Below are 16337 nucleotides of genomic sequence, written 5' to 3' on the forward strand. Positions count from 1 at the left end.
GGGACTCGATCCAGGGACTCCAGGATCATGACCTGAGCCGAAGGCAGTCGCTTAACCAACTGAGCCACCCAGGCGCCCCAAGATTTTTTTTTTTTGATGGCTGCATAATATTCCTGTGTGTGTGTGTGTGTGTGTGTGTACCACATCTTCTTTATCCATTTATCTGTTGATGGACATCTAGGCTCTTTCCATAGGTTTGGCTATTGTGGACATTGTTGCTATAAACATTGGGGTGCACGTGCCCCTTCGGATCACTACATTTGTATTTTTGGGGTAAATACCCAGGGGTGCAATTGCTCGGTCTTAGGGTAGCTCTATTTTCAACTTTTTGAGAAACCTCCATACTGTTTTCCAGAGTGGCTGCACCAGCATGTTTTCCCACCAAGAGTGTAGGAGGGTTCCCCTTTCTCTGCATGGGATTTGCTTTTAAAAACTCCAGTCCAAAAAAAAAAGTACAGGGATGCCTGGGTGGCTCAGTTGGTTAAGCATCTGCCTTTGGCTCAGGTCATGATCTCAGGGTCCTGGGATGGAGTCCCGCTTCGGGCTCCTTGCTCAGTAGGGAGTCTGCTTCTCCCTCTGCCTGCTGCTCCCCCTGTTTGTGTTCTCTCTCTCTCTCTGACAAATAAATAAATTTTTAAAAAAAGTACAGGGGATAGATAAAGTCAGCAGAATGTTGATAACTGTCAAAGCTGGGTCAAGAAACGGTCCAAAAGAGTTCATCATAATATCCTCTATTTGTGCCTTTTTGAAAATGTCCACAATAAAACATTTTTTAAAATGGATAAAGCAAATGCTCACTGAAAAGACATGTCTGGCAAGAACACAAACAAAATAATACACATTAAACTCATTAGAATGGTTGCCTACAAGGGAAGGGGAAGTGAGATAAAAGGGAATAAAGAGTAGGGAAATAGAAGGAGAGAAGGAGATGGAACGGTGCAGTCATGAGAAGGAACAGTATAAAAACAGGGGAGAAAAGGATGGTGAATGAAATGAAAACCTTAGAGGGGTGAAAACTTAAAAGAAAACTAGTTTGGGTGACCTCAGAAAATATGGCGTATTGGGAGAGGTGGACAGAACCCAAAACACAGTGTACGAAGGTGGGCAATAGCAGGTTCAGACTCTCCATTTGTAAAGCAGTCTGGCCTGGAACACAGGGAAGGGACCCAAGATAGAAAACATTAATAGTGAAGATGAGTGGGAGCTATTTCAGAAATGGGTGAGGAGGTCCCCATATATGCTTAAAAAGTCTGAGTGTAGAGAGAAACAGGGAATGACCAAGAGGAGGAGGGAACGGGAGAGGTAGATAGAATTAGCTGGGAGAAATCATGAGTTGTATTAAAATTGGAAGGACAGTGCCTCTTCTGAAATAGCTGGCTGGGAAACAAAAAGAATTCGGTGAAAGAAACATATCAAAGTAGCTGGGGAGGAGGAGAGAAGCCTGGGGAATTTGTGCCTGATGGTATCAGAAAAGCTTCTATGGAGCCACCACAATGAAGAACGGTGACTGACAACCACCCTGGCATGCTCCACTCAGAGATAAGCTGGATCCATCAATCTCTACAAACGTCTATTCTTTGTTCAAGAGTGACAGTGAGTAATCCTCCTAATAGCTTCTCTTTTACCACCAGGAGGCGCCCTTGCACCACAGCTGAATTTTGAATGCTAGAAAAGTGCCCGGAGTCCCAGCTGCCTAGACCTCCAGCAGCTTGGTGTGGACTTGGAGACCCTCTCTCACCCCTGTCCCTCCGCCCCGCCCCAAACAAGGAACTTCTCTGGGCCTCTGCACCAAGTATTCCTTTGGTGTATTCACCACGGACCAGGAACTGTGAAGGACACACAATTAGAGCCAATACTGTAATTAGAGAAAAACAGCCCACGTATACGCATGAGCAAACAAAATGTGACCGATAAATGTAGGCTGGATACGATGCCTCTTAGAGCTATCCCAGCTCTGCCATCTTTGGTAGTTTCCTCGCCAGCGAATAAGATGCTTGCAATGAAAAATATTAAGTTATATTTAAAGCTCTCCAAAAATTGACTACGTTTGCTTAAAATGTGGCTCTTCCGTGTCTCTAACACGTTGACCCAAGCTACCAAAGTGGCTGACCAGCCCGCTAAGAAAACCCCCGTTTAGAGGACCCAGTGAGGTAACCCTTTGTCATCAGCTACCTACCCCCACCCCCGCCCCAACTGGCCCAATAGCACGACCCATTGTGATGGTTAGCGACTCCCCGGACTTCTGATTACACCCAGGTAGTGGTTGCGTCCGGAGCCCTTCTGACGCTTGAGCGCCAACCCCCCCGCTTCCAGGGTGCTGATTGGCTAGCCGGGGCTGGGGGCGGGCTGACCTTCGCTCCGCAGCGTCGTCACCAGCTGGCCCCGCCCCCGTGTCGGGGCGACTGGGAGCCTAGCCTGGGGCAGCCATTTGTATGCCGCCGCGGGATTGGTCGCCCGGCTCCCGCGAGGGGGAGGGGAAGGAGGCAGCGCGCACTCGCGCGTGCGTGAGCTGGCGCGCGAGAAAGGGCCCGGTCGCGCCGAGGCTCGAGCGGCCGTCGCCATTTTGTAGGGTTCTCTCTGACGCGGGAGCCGCCGCCACCGCCGCCGCCACCCGGAGGTGCGAGGGGGTTTTCTGGGTGTGTGGGGAGCCCGAGGGTGGGCCGGGCTGGGCCTCTGGCGGACGGGACCAGCCCACGGTTTGGGTTTCTCTTGCTGCGGGAAGTCCGGGGAAGACAACGGGAGGAGGCGGGGCCGGGTCTCCGGAGGGGGCGGGGCAGGGGTCGGGTCGAGTCTTTGTTGGGGCGAAAGAGCTGAAGATTAGGTCGCTGGGGGGGTCCCGGATTGGGGCCAAGGAAGCCTCTTTATTCTTCGAGTATCTTTGAAGGTAATACTGCACGGAGGAGAGGTACACCGATTTCCCTCCAAAACCTCGTTACTAGGGACACTCGAGATATATGCCTCTTGCCCCCTTCTTGAGCTCTTCTCTTTCCTGGCCCCCCCCAAAAAAGAGTATTTTAAGACATAAAACAGCCAACCCTGTTACTTAAACGCGCCTCATTTCACGGAAGTGATAGACGGTGCAGTGCATGCTGACCCCGACCTCCTGTTGGGGTGTCACACGCATCTCACACTCTTAACGTACAAACCTTTCCTCTCTATTAAGAAAATAATAAACGTTTATGTGAGGGTCTTGAATCTTGAAGGTGCCAAGAACTTCTTTGGAGGATTAAACCAAATGCAATGCAGTGAAATTTCCCACTCCACCCCTAACTTTTGGAAATCTTATTTCTTCCCTCCCAGGCTCTTGTCAGGATGGTGAAGCTGTTCATTGGAAACCTGCCCCGGGAGGCCACAGAGCAGGAGATCCGCTCACTCTTCGAGCAGTATGGGAAGGTGCTGGAATGTGACATCATTAAGAACTACGGCTTTGTGCACATAGAGGACAAGACGGCGGCCGAGGATGCCATACGCAACCTGCACCACTACAAGCTACACGGGGTGAACATCAACGTGGAAGCCAGCAAGAATAAGAGCAAAGCCTCCACCAAGTTGCATGTGGGAAACATCAGCCCCACCTGTACCAACCAGGAGCTTCGGGCCAAGTTTGAGGAGTATGGCCCAGTCATCGAATGTGACATCGTGAAAGATTATGCCTTCGTACACATGGAGCGGGCAGAGGATGCAGTGGAGGCCATCAGGGGCCTTGACAACACAGAGTTTCAAGGTGAACTGCTCTGGGGTCTGGGTGGCAGAACTGAGTAGTGGAGTCTAGGTCAAGACAGAGACAAGAACACAGGACCAGGCGGCTGGCAGGGTGATGTCTTCCATTCTATTTTAGCTGGATATAATAGAAAGATTGCACATTTACTACTCTTAAGTACAGTTTCCTCTTGGAGAAGCAAACATGCCCTTTTCAGATTTATTTGCCAAGATGTTCCTCAACAACTGTAGAGTCACAGACTGGGTTACTTTATCACGCAGTCTTCATTTGAGTGCTGTTGGAAGTTAATCTGCCTTGCCAAATGAGTACCTCATGGGAGGAGGGAGGAGAAAAGTCTGTGGATTACCTGCTTTTTTTTTTTTTTTTTAAAGATTTTATTTATTTATTCATAAGAGAGAGAGGGGCAGAGGGAGAAGCAGACTCCCCGCCGAGCAGGGAGCCCGACGTGGGACATGATCCCAGGATCCTGGGATCGTGACCCGAACCGAAGGCAGTCGCTTAAACCATCTGAGCCACCCAGGCGCCCCCTGCTTCTTTTGTTATGATCAGAAAGCCTTATATTTGAGTTTAAATGCTTAGGGTTTATACTCTTTATGGCCTGGGGTGATAGGTTGTTGTGGCAAAGAGGAACAGAGACATCTAGAGGGATCCCTATATTATAATTCTGGATGGTGAAGCTGGATTTGGGGATGTATCTTTTGAGCGCATTCAAATGTGTTCAGTCTGTCAACTATACAAGCAGGGCCCAAACCCATGCCACCGGACTATTCTCTTCCACTGACGATTATTTAACCCTAATGGGAAAAAAAGAAAATTTTTAAAAATAGTAGGTTGAATGAAACATTGGTCCTGTTCTGAAAGGTTCCAAGAAAGGTGTCATGGAGCATGTTGTATAATTTTACCAATTATAAAGATATGTAGGTTATCATTAATACCCCAGGGTTGTCTGAAGACTGCAGCTGTGCTGTCTAATATGGTAGCCCCTAGGCACATGTGGCTATTAATTAAATTTTAAATTTCAGGTTTTCAGTTGTACTGTACACATTTGAAGCGCTCAGAAGTCACATGAGGCTATTCGTGCCTGTATTAGTGTAAATAGAGAACATTTCCATCATTATAGAAAGTTCTGTTGGACAGCGCTGTTCGTTGACAGTGTCATCTTGAGCCACACATTTACAGCCACTTCTCAGGTTCATAAGTTAACACCATTTTTAATGGTGATTTGAGTGCCACTAAAAGGTTTGTTGAAAAGGACTTATTAAGTGTCTTCTGCTAAACCTAGAAAACAGTGAGAAAAGAAATGGCAGAAGAGGAGAAGTTGACCAGAAAAGGGTAAGAAAGTTTGCAAATAGTGTAGATTGCAAATACTGCGTCAAATCTCTCTGGGCTCAGCCAGTGGTGTCCTGGCCTTTAGCTCCTCTCTAAAGCATAGGGCAAAAGTCATACATAACTTGCTACCATTAACGAGTTGTGTGACTTTGGACAAGTGTTTTTAATCTCTCTGTGCTTCATTTTCCCTACTTATAAAATAGAATTAATGATTCCTGCAGTACCTCCCTCACATGATGGTAGTGAGGCTAGAATGAGGTAATAGATGTGAAAGTGTATTGACAGTAAACACTATATGATGAAAGGTGAGTGGTGTTTGCAACGAGTGTGTTTCCATTATGGTTAGAAGCTTATTTAAAATGTGATAGTTCACTTTCCTCACTTACCTATCTTATTTATATTTGTTTTTCTTTTATTAATTTGGAAAGCTGTTGCACTTCAGACAGCTTTAAGAACATTCTTAATTATTTTTCACTTGATGGAGATGGGATCATGAATGGACAGTGTGGGGGGGAAATAGGGGTTCTCTCTTGACAGGTAACAAAATGTAAAGAGGATGCAATTTAAGTCGGGTCCAAACTCTGCAAAGATGTCCTAGTAATGTAATACTGCATGTCCTTATTTTTTTAAATATACAATTGAATAAAAGGATAAGGGCAAAAGTATGCATACAGAAGTCAATTAGTTGGGAGGGAGTTGGCTTGGGAAGAGTGTGTGTTTTAATAAAGCAGGTTTACTCTAGGAAGTGAATGTTTGAAAAACATTGGAAAAGAAGAATCCTTTATTTGGCTTTGATGTTCTTAGCCTTCCACTCTGGAGAAAGCACTCTACTCTGAGTTATACATATAGACATTTTTTATTTTTTTTTTTTTAAAGATTTTTTATTTATTTATCTGAGAGAGAATGGGAGACAGAGAGCATGAGAGGGGGAGGATCAGAGGGAGAAGCAGATTCCCTGCCGAGCAGGGAGCCCGATGCAGGACTCGATCCCGGGACTCCAGGATCATGACCTGAGCCGAAGGCAGTTGCTTAACCAACTGAGCCACCCAGGTGCCCCCATGTAGACATTTTTTATAACCAGCTCTGTTTGTTTTTGTTTTTTTTTTTATTTAAAAAAAGATTTTATTTATTTATTTATTTATTTATTTGACAGGGAGAGCACAAGCAGGGGGAGTGGCAGGCAGAGGCAGAGGGAGAAGCAGGCTCCTTAATGCGGGACTCGATCCCAGGACCCTGGGATCATGACCTGAGCCGATGGCAGACGCTTAACCAACTGAGCCACGCAGGCGCCCCACCAGCTCTGTTTTTTTCCAGATGACCAGAGAAAGTTTAGCATGGGATAATACGTTGCAGTTTTTTTTTTTTTTTAAGATTTTATTCATTTATTTGAGACAGAATGAGAGAGACAGCACATGAGAGGGGGGAGGGTCAGAGGGAGAAGCAGGCTCCCTGCCGAGCAGGGAGCCCGATGCGGGACTCATCCCGGGACTCCAGGATCATGACCTGAGCCGAAGGCAGTCGCTTAACCAACTGAGCCACCCAGGCGCCCAATACGTTGCAGTTTTAACAGAAAATATAATCCATATACCAGATTGTCACATTTATCTATAAAGCCTTTTTAGTCATCTCCTAATGAAGGTGGCCTCTTAAGAGTGCCACTTTGAGGGCACCAGGGTGGCTCAGTCAGTTAAGTGTCTGCCTTCAGCTCAGGTCATGATCCCAGGGTCCTGCGACTGAGCTCCACGTCAGGCTCCCTGCTCAGCGGGAAGTCTGCTTCTCCCTTTCCCTCTGCCTGCCGCTCTGCCTGCCACTGCCTGCTTGTGCGTTCTCTGTGTCAAATAAATAAAATCTTAAAAAAAAAAAAAAAAAAAGAGTGCCACTTTGAACATCTTTTGAACCTTTACCAACAGTTGCTATTTAGGCTTCTGCATTTATGACTTATAAAAGGAAGCAGCAGAACCTGTTAACCTGGGTCTTTCAAGACCTGTTTCCTCTCCACAAGCAGCAGTGAACTGAACCACTCTTGAGTTGGCAGTTTGCATTGGAAGACAGTAAATAAAAAAGCTGTTCCCAAGTAACAGTTCAAGCAACTGAATTGGGAATGATGCATAAGAGGTTAGGTGTCTTGCTTATCCCCAAATGTAAACAAGCACTAAACTGGAGTGCTATTTACACCCCCAGCCTTCTCTGGCTCCTGGCACATGATAGCTGCTCAGCACTTAGGACCCCAGGTTGCCCATCTCTCAGCATTTTAATAATCTTTCCTGTTCCAGCTTTCAAAAGAAAACACTTCTATTAGGCTGGCTTTCTGGGAAATGTTGGCAGCATATTTCACTAACTTTTGGAGTTCTCAGAAAATCTTTAAATTTTTGGCCTCTCCAAGTGTAGCAGAGTGGCAGAATTTAATCTTTCAATTTTCTTTGCCCTGGTTCCTTAAGGTAATAAATAGAAGCACAGTATTTTTTAATTGTAAGAACTAAATTAAAAACCTAGTTACAGGGGCGCCTGGGTGGCTCAGTCGTTAAGCGTCTGCTTTCGGCGCAGGTCATGATCCCAGGGTCCTGGGATTGAGTCCTGCATCGGGCTCCCTGCTCCACGGGGAGCCTGCTTCTCCCTCTCCCACTCGCCCTGCTTGTGTTCCCTTTCTCACTGTCTCTCTCTCTGTCAAATAAATAAAATCTTAAAAAAAAACCAAAAAACCTAGTTACAACCTTTGGAAAGATTGGGGAAAAAAACAACTATCGCTTCTATTACAGATTTTTTAGTTCTAGTTAAAAAAAATTTTTTTACCTGAATCCTTTTTACAGCTGCTACAGAGGTAGATTATAAACACAGATGTTTATAAACTTAGGAGTTCTGTCAATACAGGAATGAAGATTGGATGTAGTAACAAGTATCAAGGAAAAATCACTGGGTTTTGTTTCTCAAAAAAAAAAAAAAAAATCCAGTAACAGGGCCAGAATCTATAAAAGTAAAAAGCAAATTAAACTGAAATTAAAAAAAAAATTTTTTTTTAAGATTTTATTTATTTATTTGACAGAGAGCACAAGTAGGCAGAGCAGCAGGGAGAGGGAGAAGCAGGCTCCCCAACCAGCAGGGAGCCCAACATGGGGCTCAATCCCAGGACCCTGGGATCATGACCTGAGCCAAAGGCAGCCACTTAACGACTGAGCCACCCAGGCACCCCTTGAATTTTTTTTTTTTAGGGAATTTTTTTTTTTAAAGATTTATTTATTTATTTGAGAGAGCGAGAATGAGAGAGAGAGAGAGTACATGAGAGTGGGGAGGGCCAGAGGGAGAAGCAGGCTCCTCGCCGAGCAGGGAGCCCGATGCGGGACTCAATCCAGGGACTCCAGGATCATGACCTGAGCCGAAGGCAGTCGCTCAACTAACTGAGCCACCCAGGCGCCCTTGAATTTTTTTTTTTAATGTACTTCTAGGTCTCTGAATTGGCTGCTTTTTAGATTGGCATGGTTACTCTGACTTCAGAATGGGAACAGCTTGTGTCTATCACACAGGTTAATGTCACCATGCATGTTTGAAAACCAAGTAACTTTTAGTCTTCCAGTCTAAATCATAGGGAACTTTACATTTGGGATATAAATTGGGGCAAAAAAATCTGTGTTTCTATTCTAAGCATAGTTAGCATGTGGCCCTAAGAATTAGAATGGGAGTATTTAAATCTCTGAAAACAATGGGTGGCTAAGTGCTCCATTCAGAGAATTACTGCCATTTGGTATCTGTTGGCTATCAATGGTGATGGTGGATGCTGTGTCTCTGCTAGCAGCTAGAAGTAAAAACCTGAGCACTTTTGTTTCTGCTAAAGAAGGGGTTTTAAGTTGGAGGTGGCAACTACTTGAAACTGGGGTGGTAGGAATATTAGACATTGGGCAGAACTGCGTGTGACTAAAGTGACATAACTGCACTAACCCGCTCCCCTCTCAGGGTCAGTGCATGGCGCTGTTCTGGCTGCCGTCCTGAGTCGGGCTGTTTCCAACAGGATGGTGGAGCACGAGGCCTCCTATCGCATAGCTGCATCCAGAACAAGGTCTGTTAAAGAGAGAGCAACTTGCTGATGGCCGAGGGGGGATTTGTTCTGAGCAGCCCTTAAGAGCGATGTGAAGCCCCTGTTCTCTGCATCTGTAGTGGCTGCCTTTTGGCTGCAATTTGAGAAATACTGACTTGATCTCCAAAGTCTTAGGCAGTTTGGGCCTAAATACTGCCAACAATATTCCTTTCCTCAAACTGCTCTTCAAGACCTTGGATGCTTTCATCAGCAAAGATTGTTTCTTCTCTTAGCTGTTCGTAGTGCTGGCCATTCCTGGAAGAATGGATGTTGCTTGTTTGTATGGGTGCCCAGAGGCTTTTAGGCAAATGCTGCATTTTTCTAACAAGTAGATAATCCCCTATGAAGAACTGTAAGCTACGTGGCAGGATGAAGTGCTGAATTACATGGGAACACACGGTCCCTAAGAAACCAGTACTGCTTCAGTATCTTTCTAATTCTTGCTGTTGAGAGACGTTGGTCAGGTTTTCTTTTCCCGCAATAGGCATGGATTTGCCCTTGCTGAAAAACATGGGGGTGGGGTTGAAATCTGAAGGGTCGCATAACTCCTAGAGGTACTGAGGTGAAGCAGATGATGAGCCCAGGTGTGGTTTGTGTATCCAACATAGCCTTCTGGTGACACCCGCAAAAATGTCTGGAGGAAACGAGATGGAGAGAAGATTGCCGTGGTTTTTAAGCTACAGTAAATGCTGAGGCCTTATATTGCCCTGAGTAAATCAGTGAGAGGTTGGTAAGAAGCTTTTCAAATCTGGCATAACTGAGGTTTTGTTGGCGATTTGATTTGGAAGAATTGGCAGGTCTTGAATCGTTACAGTTATAATCAAGTCTTAGCAGTGGTAAGTGGAAAATTTTTCAGTTTCTGTGTTGGGGGCCAGGGGAAAGGAAGGGAAAGTTGCGGACGCAGAAGTAGGGAATTCGGCTACCTGATGTAAGTAGAAAGTATTGACTGGTCTCTGAGGACTCACATTTTCTAGCTCTCATCTGTATTAAAACTTCACTTCAACTTCTGGAGGGGATTGCTGAGAAAGGGTTGTAGGAGCGTGTGTATGTATGTGTGTCTTACGCCAACTAGTTTACTTTCATTTGGGGGAGGATTAAAGAATGTCAGTGAGTTATAATAAAGTCTTCTTACATCTATTTCCTCAAGGCAAAAGAATGCACGTGCAGTTGTCCACCAGCCGGCTTCGGACTGCCCCTGGGATGGGAGACCAGAGCGGCTGCTATCGGTGTGGGAAAGAGGGGCACTGGTCCAAAGAGTGTCCAGTAGATCGTACAGGTCGTGTGGCGGACTTTACTGAGCAGTACAATGAACAGTATGGAGCGGTGCGCACGCCTTACACCATGGGCTACGGGGAATCCATGTATTACAACGATGCTTACGGAGCGCTCGACTACTATAAGCGTTACCGGGTCCGCTCTTACGAGGCAGTGGCGGCGGCGGCGGCGGCCTCTGCGTACAACTACGCGGAGCAGACCATGTCCCATCTGCCTCAAGTCCAGAGCACAGCTGTGACCAGTCACCTCAACTCCACTTCTGTTGATCCCTACGACAGACACCTGTTGCCGAACTCAGGTGCTGCTGCCACCTCGGCTGCTATGGCCGCTGCCGCTGCCAACACTTCCTCCTATTACGGAAGGGACAGGAGCCCCCTGCGTCGAGCTGCAGCTGTGCTCCCCACAGTTGGAGAGGGCTACGGTTATGGGCCAGAGAGTGAGCTGTCTCAGGCTTCAGCAGCTGCACGGAATTCTCTGTATGACATGGCCCGGTATGAGCGGGAGCAGTATGTGGACCGAGCGCGGTACTCAGCCTTTTAAAAACTGGAGGTGAGAGTGGGGCCGGTGTGGTTAAGAGAATATAGTTTCCTTGAAAGGGATCTGTGCTGCATAGAGGAGGCTAAAGCCACCTGTTTGTTTGCTGTCAGGACAGTATCCAAGAGAGAGAAATTTATGTATTAGTCTTAAGTATTTCTCTAGCTTGGGCCAGAGGTTCATTTGGCCTGTTGAGGTTTTTTAGTATAGGACTCCAACCAACTTGTTCCTTCGGAGAGAACAACAACAAACTCAGTGAGAATATTATTTAATCAAGTGTAAGCAATCTGGGTTACAGAAACATAGTTAAAAGAACATTTGTTGAGTGCCCTTTCTGTACGTTATGTCATTTAATCTACACAAAAAGCCTTTAAGATATTTTCTCTTATACAGAGAAGGGAATGAAGGCTCAAGAGAGATTAAGTACTTTGCCTGAAGTCATCTGATAATTGAGAGGTAGTCAGAATTCAAACTCAACCATGTGGACTCCAAAACCCCTCTCTCTTCCCTCTAGAAAAGTCATTGTGGTGTAAGCGGAAGAGTACAGGTTCAGGAGTTAGTAATGAATGTCACAGTGAGAATTTTAACTACAACTTTATTTCTCACTTGCCAGTAGAACTACTCCTTAGGTCATTAGTTTTATCAGAGGAAACTCTTCTAATATCCTAATCCTAAATCTGTAAGCCAGATAAAGTCCTATAAGCTCTAGGTGTTTAGTTCTAAGGCCCTTGAAAGCACAGTGTTTTGGTGCCACTTCCCATGGAGTCCTTTCCTTATTAATAATCCAGAGCACTTTATCCTGCATGAGCACCTGAAGCCATATTTCTGCATGGCCTGTTACTATCATTTAGAGCCCCAGCACTTCTCATTTTTTCCAGCAATTTTTGTTTTGGTTTTTGTTCAAGAGGAACACATAAGGGACTAGATAAGTGTGTATAAAATCCCACTGGTGGTGACCCCAGAAATTTAATTTTTCCTACTTCAGAAAATCTATACCAAAGATGTTGGAATGGCAAGATTAATTAGTAGGATTATCTAGATAAATTTCATCTGAGTGGAAATGGCATCATGACAACTTTCTATTCTCATGGTTTTTCCTTGTACCTTGAAATTGAGCATCACTTGAATAGGAGGCCTACTCAAACAGGAGTTTCCACGTTTCCTAACTTACCCCTTTGGTATATATGTGTAGAAGAAGAAAAAGCAATAGGAATTTGTCCTTTTATGTAGTGGGAAGCAAATAATGGTTTGAACCTGTGATAAATTGTATCTTGTATGACCATGACAAGACTGGGATCTCCTGAGACCATTGTGTAGCAGAGTCTTCATGTGCGTAAAGTACATACGCTTACAGCTTGTGTAGTTTGCCTTAATTTTTACTTCTAATGCAGCTGGATCTGCCACGAAGTGGGATATTTCTCTAAAGGTGGTATCATCTACCAGATAACTTGTTTTCCTCGAATGTGTTTTATAGTTAAATTCGTATATTGTAGTCTTTAGACGGGTATAGCTAAGGTATTTTAAAGTGAATTTTGACTGCAAGCAGTGGTTGTTCAACTAACCTTTTTAGTGATGACTTTTAAAGAAACTTACCTTCCAGGTGTGAACCTCAAATGGACTGAATAACCCTGAGTTGGTTGCAGTCCCAGGAGCCTGATGTTAATGAGGCTGCCAGGATGAAATACTCCAGAACTGTTGGGGATCTGAATTTGGGTCTCACCCTAGCAGAACTGATTCAAGAACGTCACAACTTTTGAAGTCGGTTGGTACAGATCAAGACCAAGATTTGGCCCTTTGTCTGTAATAAGTAGAGGAACTTGGTGTGAGTTAACTTTTTTCCCCCAGCCATTGGTGTCTGGAGTTCCCATCATCAATGGAAGAATTAGAGAATTTTAGGATTTCTTCTTTTGATTTGGTAAGGGTGATTTGACCAAGTAGGGGAACTACTGGAGTTATGGCTCTAAATCTGTGACAGTATGACATATAGGTATGTCGGAGGGTGAATGAACTGTTCCTTGATACCCTTTGTGATTGTCATTTCTGAAAACTTGTTTACTATGAAAGAATAAAATGAAACAAATGTAGAGTAGTACAATTGGCCATATTTGAGATCTTGACATCATCTACTTTTTCTGCACATAAAAACTAAATTATGGTTTTTGATAGTGTCTGTGTATGCCCTTTGTTGCAGTGACAGTAGCCTTTTATCACCAACACAGCAGTCTTCCAGATAGATTGCTTCTTATTCTATATATAGCTATAAGTAGATTCCTTGGTAATTACACAGGATATAAGTTTGATCCAGTCTGACTTGGTTTTGTTTTGTTCTTTGTTCTTTTCCCCCTGGAATACAGGACGGGACCAGGGCCCTTGTACTCGGAGCCAAGCTGCTCTCCAGGCATTGTGTAAGCCTCTTGTGTTGTGCTCTCTTTCAGGTAGGATAATTGCGGACTGAACCCTCGGGCTGCGGTCATATATGAGAACTTGCTCCGCGCGGTCCCCTTTGCCGGGATGTTTCCATTGCTTCATGTTTCAGTAAACAAAGGAGTTTGTGACCAACTATGTTTTCTTTCTTAATTTAATTCTTCTAAGTTGACTTTTCTTTCCTCCTGATACTAGTCTCTGTAGCCTTTCACTCTATTCCTTATATTCTCAGCCTCTAAGCAGCCCTAGGTAAGGATTATGCTGGCATCCCCTTTTTCCTGTACAGGGGAACCCCTCTTATCTTGCTTTCCTTAGGAGTTGAACCCTTCTCCCTGTCTACCTGCAACATCTCCTTTCCCTTTAAAATGACCATGTAGTGGCAAGCGACCTTTTACTCTCCTCTGTTAGCTCTGGACTCTAACATTGAAGCTAATCTTTTGAAACTGCTAGGACCATTGGGGTTTTGGGGGTGGGGGTTGTTGTTGTTTTGTTTGTTTGTTTTGTTTTTTTATGTCTGACCTGTGATCGTGGTACAGCATTAGCTGAAATTTAGCCTTGTTTTACTCCACTCCTCCCACTTTTTTTTTTTTTTAATATTTTGACAAATAAACGTTTCTAACACTTAAGTACCTTTTTGTGTTATTTACCACCAGTATCTTCTGGTTCATTCTTAGTTGTGCTGAAACTCTAAAATTTGAATGACTAGATGCCGGAAATTTAGATGTAGAAGGAAGGATTTAGTGAGGTCTAAGTAATAGGCCTCAACAATGGGTAGAGAAAAGTTATCCAGTATCTTGAGACATTGGTAAGTATGCTACTGCTCATGGGCAGGTTCCTTCTTTCTAAATAACCAGAGCTGGGACACCTGGGTGGCTCAGTCAGTTAAGCATCTGCCTTCAGCTCAGGTCATGATCCCAGGGTCCTGGGATCAAGTCCCACATTGGGCTCGTGCTCAGCAGGGAGTCTGCTTCTCCCTCTGCCTGACACTCCCCCTGCTTGTGCTCTCAGTCTCTCTCTGACAAATAAAATCTTAAATAAATAAATAGTAACAACCAGAGCTGCTCCTTCCACTTTTTAGGCTAGCAAACCCAGGTTAGAACCCCTAGTATCAGGAAAAAGTTAAGCCAGAATATTACCAAGGACCTATCAGGTTGACTCAGTTTGACTTCATAGTATATATTCAATTAAATTCACTTACAAGCTACTTAAAGAGGTCTCCTGTGGTGTTAATATTCTGCTAGGTTTAGACTATAGCTAAAATGAAAAATTGTTACAAGAGGTCAAAGAGAGAGAACAGGTCACATTTTTAACAGAAAACTAGGGTATTAATGATTAGCAGTGACAACATTCTGCAATTAAATGTGTCCATAGAATTTTTTTTTTTTTTTAAAGAATCTCTTTTCTTAAGATTTTATTTATCTATTTGAGAGAGAGAGAGAGTGAGAGAATGAGGGGGGGGGAGCAGCAGAGGGAGAAGCAGACTCCTTGCAAGGAGACCGACATGGGACTCGATCCCAGAACCCTGGGATCATGACCTGAGCTGAAGGCAGACGCTTAACCGACTGAGCCACCCAGGCGCCCCTGTCCATAGAATTTTTTTAAAGATTTATAGACATTTTATTTTATCATTGCTTAGGTCCCCATAAAAAACAAGTTTAGTGATGGACTGAGTCCTGCTTAAGGACTTATTTATTGAAACCTATATGGAAATGCTAATGTGTAAATTCTATGAATTTTAATCTAATTTTATAGTATTTCCCCCACATATTTTATATTTAAAATAATCCTGACAAGGGGTGCCTGGGTGGCTCAGTCAGTTAAGCATCCAACTCTCCATCTCAGCTCAAGTCTTGATTTCAGGGTCATGAGTTCAAGCTTGGCATTGGGCTCCATGCTGGGCATGGAGGCTACTTTAAAAAAAAAAAAAAAATCCTGACAGGTGAAGCAAAATTTCCGTTTTGGGGGTAGGATACAGTAGTCTGTAGAGGTTAATCTGTCCACTGTCCATGCACCCTTACAACAAGTGATAAAAGTACACAAGGCCCATGTTGGCTTCAACATTCCCTAAAGAGGCAGGGCTGTTTTACATAAAGGAAAAAAAGGCAGAGGTACTGGGATTTCCTTGTAATTGATACACAAGTCACCAGGCAGAACAAAGAGAAATATGTACAGGTTTTGTTGGCCTCATCAAAATCTCAGGTACCTCTTCTGTGGTTTTTGTGTGTGCATGAGCGTTTTTTTTTAAGATTTTATTTATTTGACAGAGACACAGCGAGAGAAGGAACACAAGCAGGGGGAGTTGGAGAGGGAGGAGCAGGCTTCCCGCTGAGCAGGGCGCCTGGCGTGTGACTCAATCCCAGGACCCCGGGACCATGACCTGAGCCAAAGGCAGACGCCTAACGACTGAGCCACCCAGGCGCCCGAGCGCCAACTTTTAATTTAACAGTTTAACATACCTTACTGGCAAGACAAAAAAATGGAAGTATGCAAAACAGTTCTACATCAGCTCTGTCCAATAAAACTTGACAGTGTTGGAAGTGTTCTAGGTTTGTGCGGTCCTCAATTTATAGCCGTTAGTTACATGTGGCTAATGGCTACTACACTGGACAGCACAGTTTAGATGGTAAAGTAAGTTCCTTGTATGAGGAGGGGAAAAAAAGCTGTGTAGAATCCTACAAAGTATTTTTCCCTTAAGAATTTTTCGGGATGCCTGGCTGGCTCAGTCATTAAGCATCTGCCTTCGGCTCAGGTCATGATCCCAGGGTCCTGGGATCGAGCCTCACATCAGGCTCCCTGCTCCGCGGGAAGCCTGCTTCTCCCTCTCCCACTCCCCCTGCTTATGTTCCCTCTCTCCCTGTGTCGCTGTCAAAATCTTTAGAAAAGTAAATTTTTTAAAAATTAGGAAAAAAATCTTTCATGGGATGCCTGGGTGGCTCAGTCGGTTAAGCGCCTGCCTTCGGCTCAGGTCATGATCCCAGGGTCCTGGGA

General features: G+C 44.6%; 1 protein-coding gene across 5 annotated transcripts; it reads left to right on the plus strand.

Annotated features, from left to right (window-relative positions):
* The first annotated feature begins 2458 nt into the window (after positions 1-2458).
* LOC102731618 (RNA-binding protein 4B) lies at positions 2459-13975 on the plus strand. Of its 5 annotated transcripts, none has more exons than XR_004072467.2 (5): positions 2459-2617; positions 3301-3724; positions 10264-10940; positions 12526-12687; positions 13280-13975. XR_004072467.2 is itself a non-coding variant. In XM_031018568.2 (4 exons), the coding sequence occupies exons 2-3, from the start codon at positions 3313-3315 to the stop codon at positions 10929-10931; spliced, it is 1080 nt and encodes a 359-aa protein (XP_030874428.1). In that variant the 5' UTR covers positions 2459-2617; positions 3301-3312; the 3' UTR covers positions 10932-10940; positions 12526-13975. The 5 variants fall into 5 exon arrangements, 3 of the variants coding, with proteins under 3 accessions (XP_030874428.1, XP_006747742.1, XP_006747743.1); XR_004072468.2 differs by having other exon boundaries at positions 13361-13975; XM_031018568.2 differs by having other exon boundaries at positions 12526-13975.
* The last annotated feature ends 2362 nt before the right edge of the window (positions 13976-16337 follow it).

This window comes from Leptonychotes weddellii, chromosome 11, assembly GCF_054177405.1.
Source record: "Leptonychotes weddellii isolate Sample4059 chromosome 11, ASM5417740v2, whole genome shotgun sequence".
Lineage (NCBI taxonomy): Eukaryota > Metazoa > Chordata > Mammalia > Carnivora > Phocidae > Leptonychotes > Leptonychotes weddellii.

Coding starts and splice junctions, on each gene's coding strand:
- LOC102731618 (XM_031018568.2), top strand. CDS start 3,313: ATGGTGAAGCTGTTCATTGGAAACCTGCCCCGGGAGGCCACAGAGCAG. Junction 3,725..10,263: donor TGACAACACAGAGTTTCAAG/GTGAACTGCTCT, acceptor TATTTCCTCAAG/GCAAAAGAATGCACGTGCAG.